The sequence below is a fragment of the Egretta garzetta genome, unplaced genomic scaffold, assembly GCF_000687185.1.
Source record: "Egretta garzetta isolate BGI_Z169 unplaced genomic scaffold, ASM68718v1 scaffold262, whole genome shotgun sequence".
In the NCBI taxonomy this organism is placed as follows: domain Eukaryota; kingdom Metazoa; phylum Chordata; class Aves; order Pelecaniformes; family Ardeidae; genus Egretta; species Egretta garzetta.
Genome location: NW_009258797.1, coordinates 1,173,207 through 1,173,472, shown reverse-complemented (window position 1 = coordinate 1,173,472; position 266 = coordinate 1,173,207). Strand labels below are relative to the sequence as shown.

General features: G+C 68.4%; 1 protein-coding gene across 1 annotated transcript in view; it reads right to left on the bottom strand.

The window, feature by feature from the left end:
* LOC104135936 (protocadherin-10) overlaps positions 1–266 on the bottom strand; it is a 13,982-nt gene that overhangs the window by 10,910 nt on the left and 2,806 nt on the right. Inside the window, exon 4 of the mRNA XM_035889352.1 lies at positions 7–264. Within this exon, the coding sequence (XP_035745245.1) occupies positions 7–264 (258 nt within the window). The remainder of the gene's footprint in view (positions 1–6; positions 265–266) is intronic.

Genomic DNA, 266 nt, shown 5'->3' with positions numbered 1-266 from the left:
GGGGTTGTGCTCGGCGTCGGTGCTGCGGGAGGGGCTGCAGGGCTTGAGGAACATCAGGTCGGTCTTGGCGGACTCGGGGGTGAGGCAGACCTGGTAGCAGTAGTTCTGGTTGTGGGGGTGGGAGCCGAAGCTGCCCGACTCCTCCACCGGCACCTGCGCCGGGTTGCTGGGCACGTTGGAGCTCTGCACCAGCATGATGTCCGACTTGCTGAGCTTCTTCTTGCGGGCCCGCGCCTGGCGGCTGCAGCAGGGGCAGCAGGCGGCGC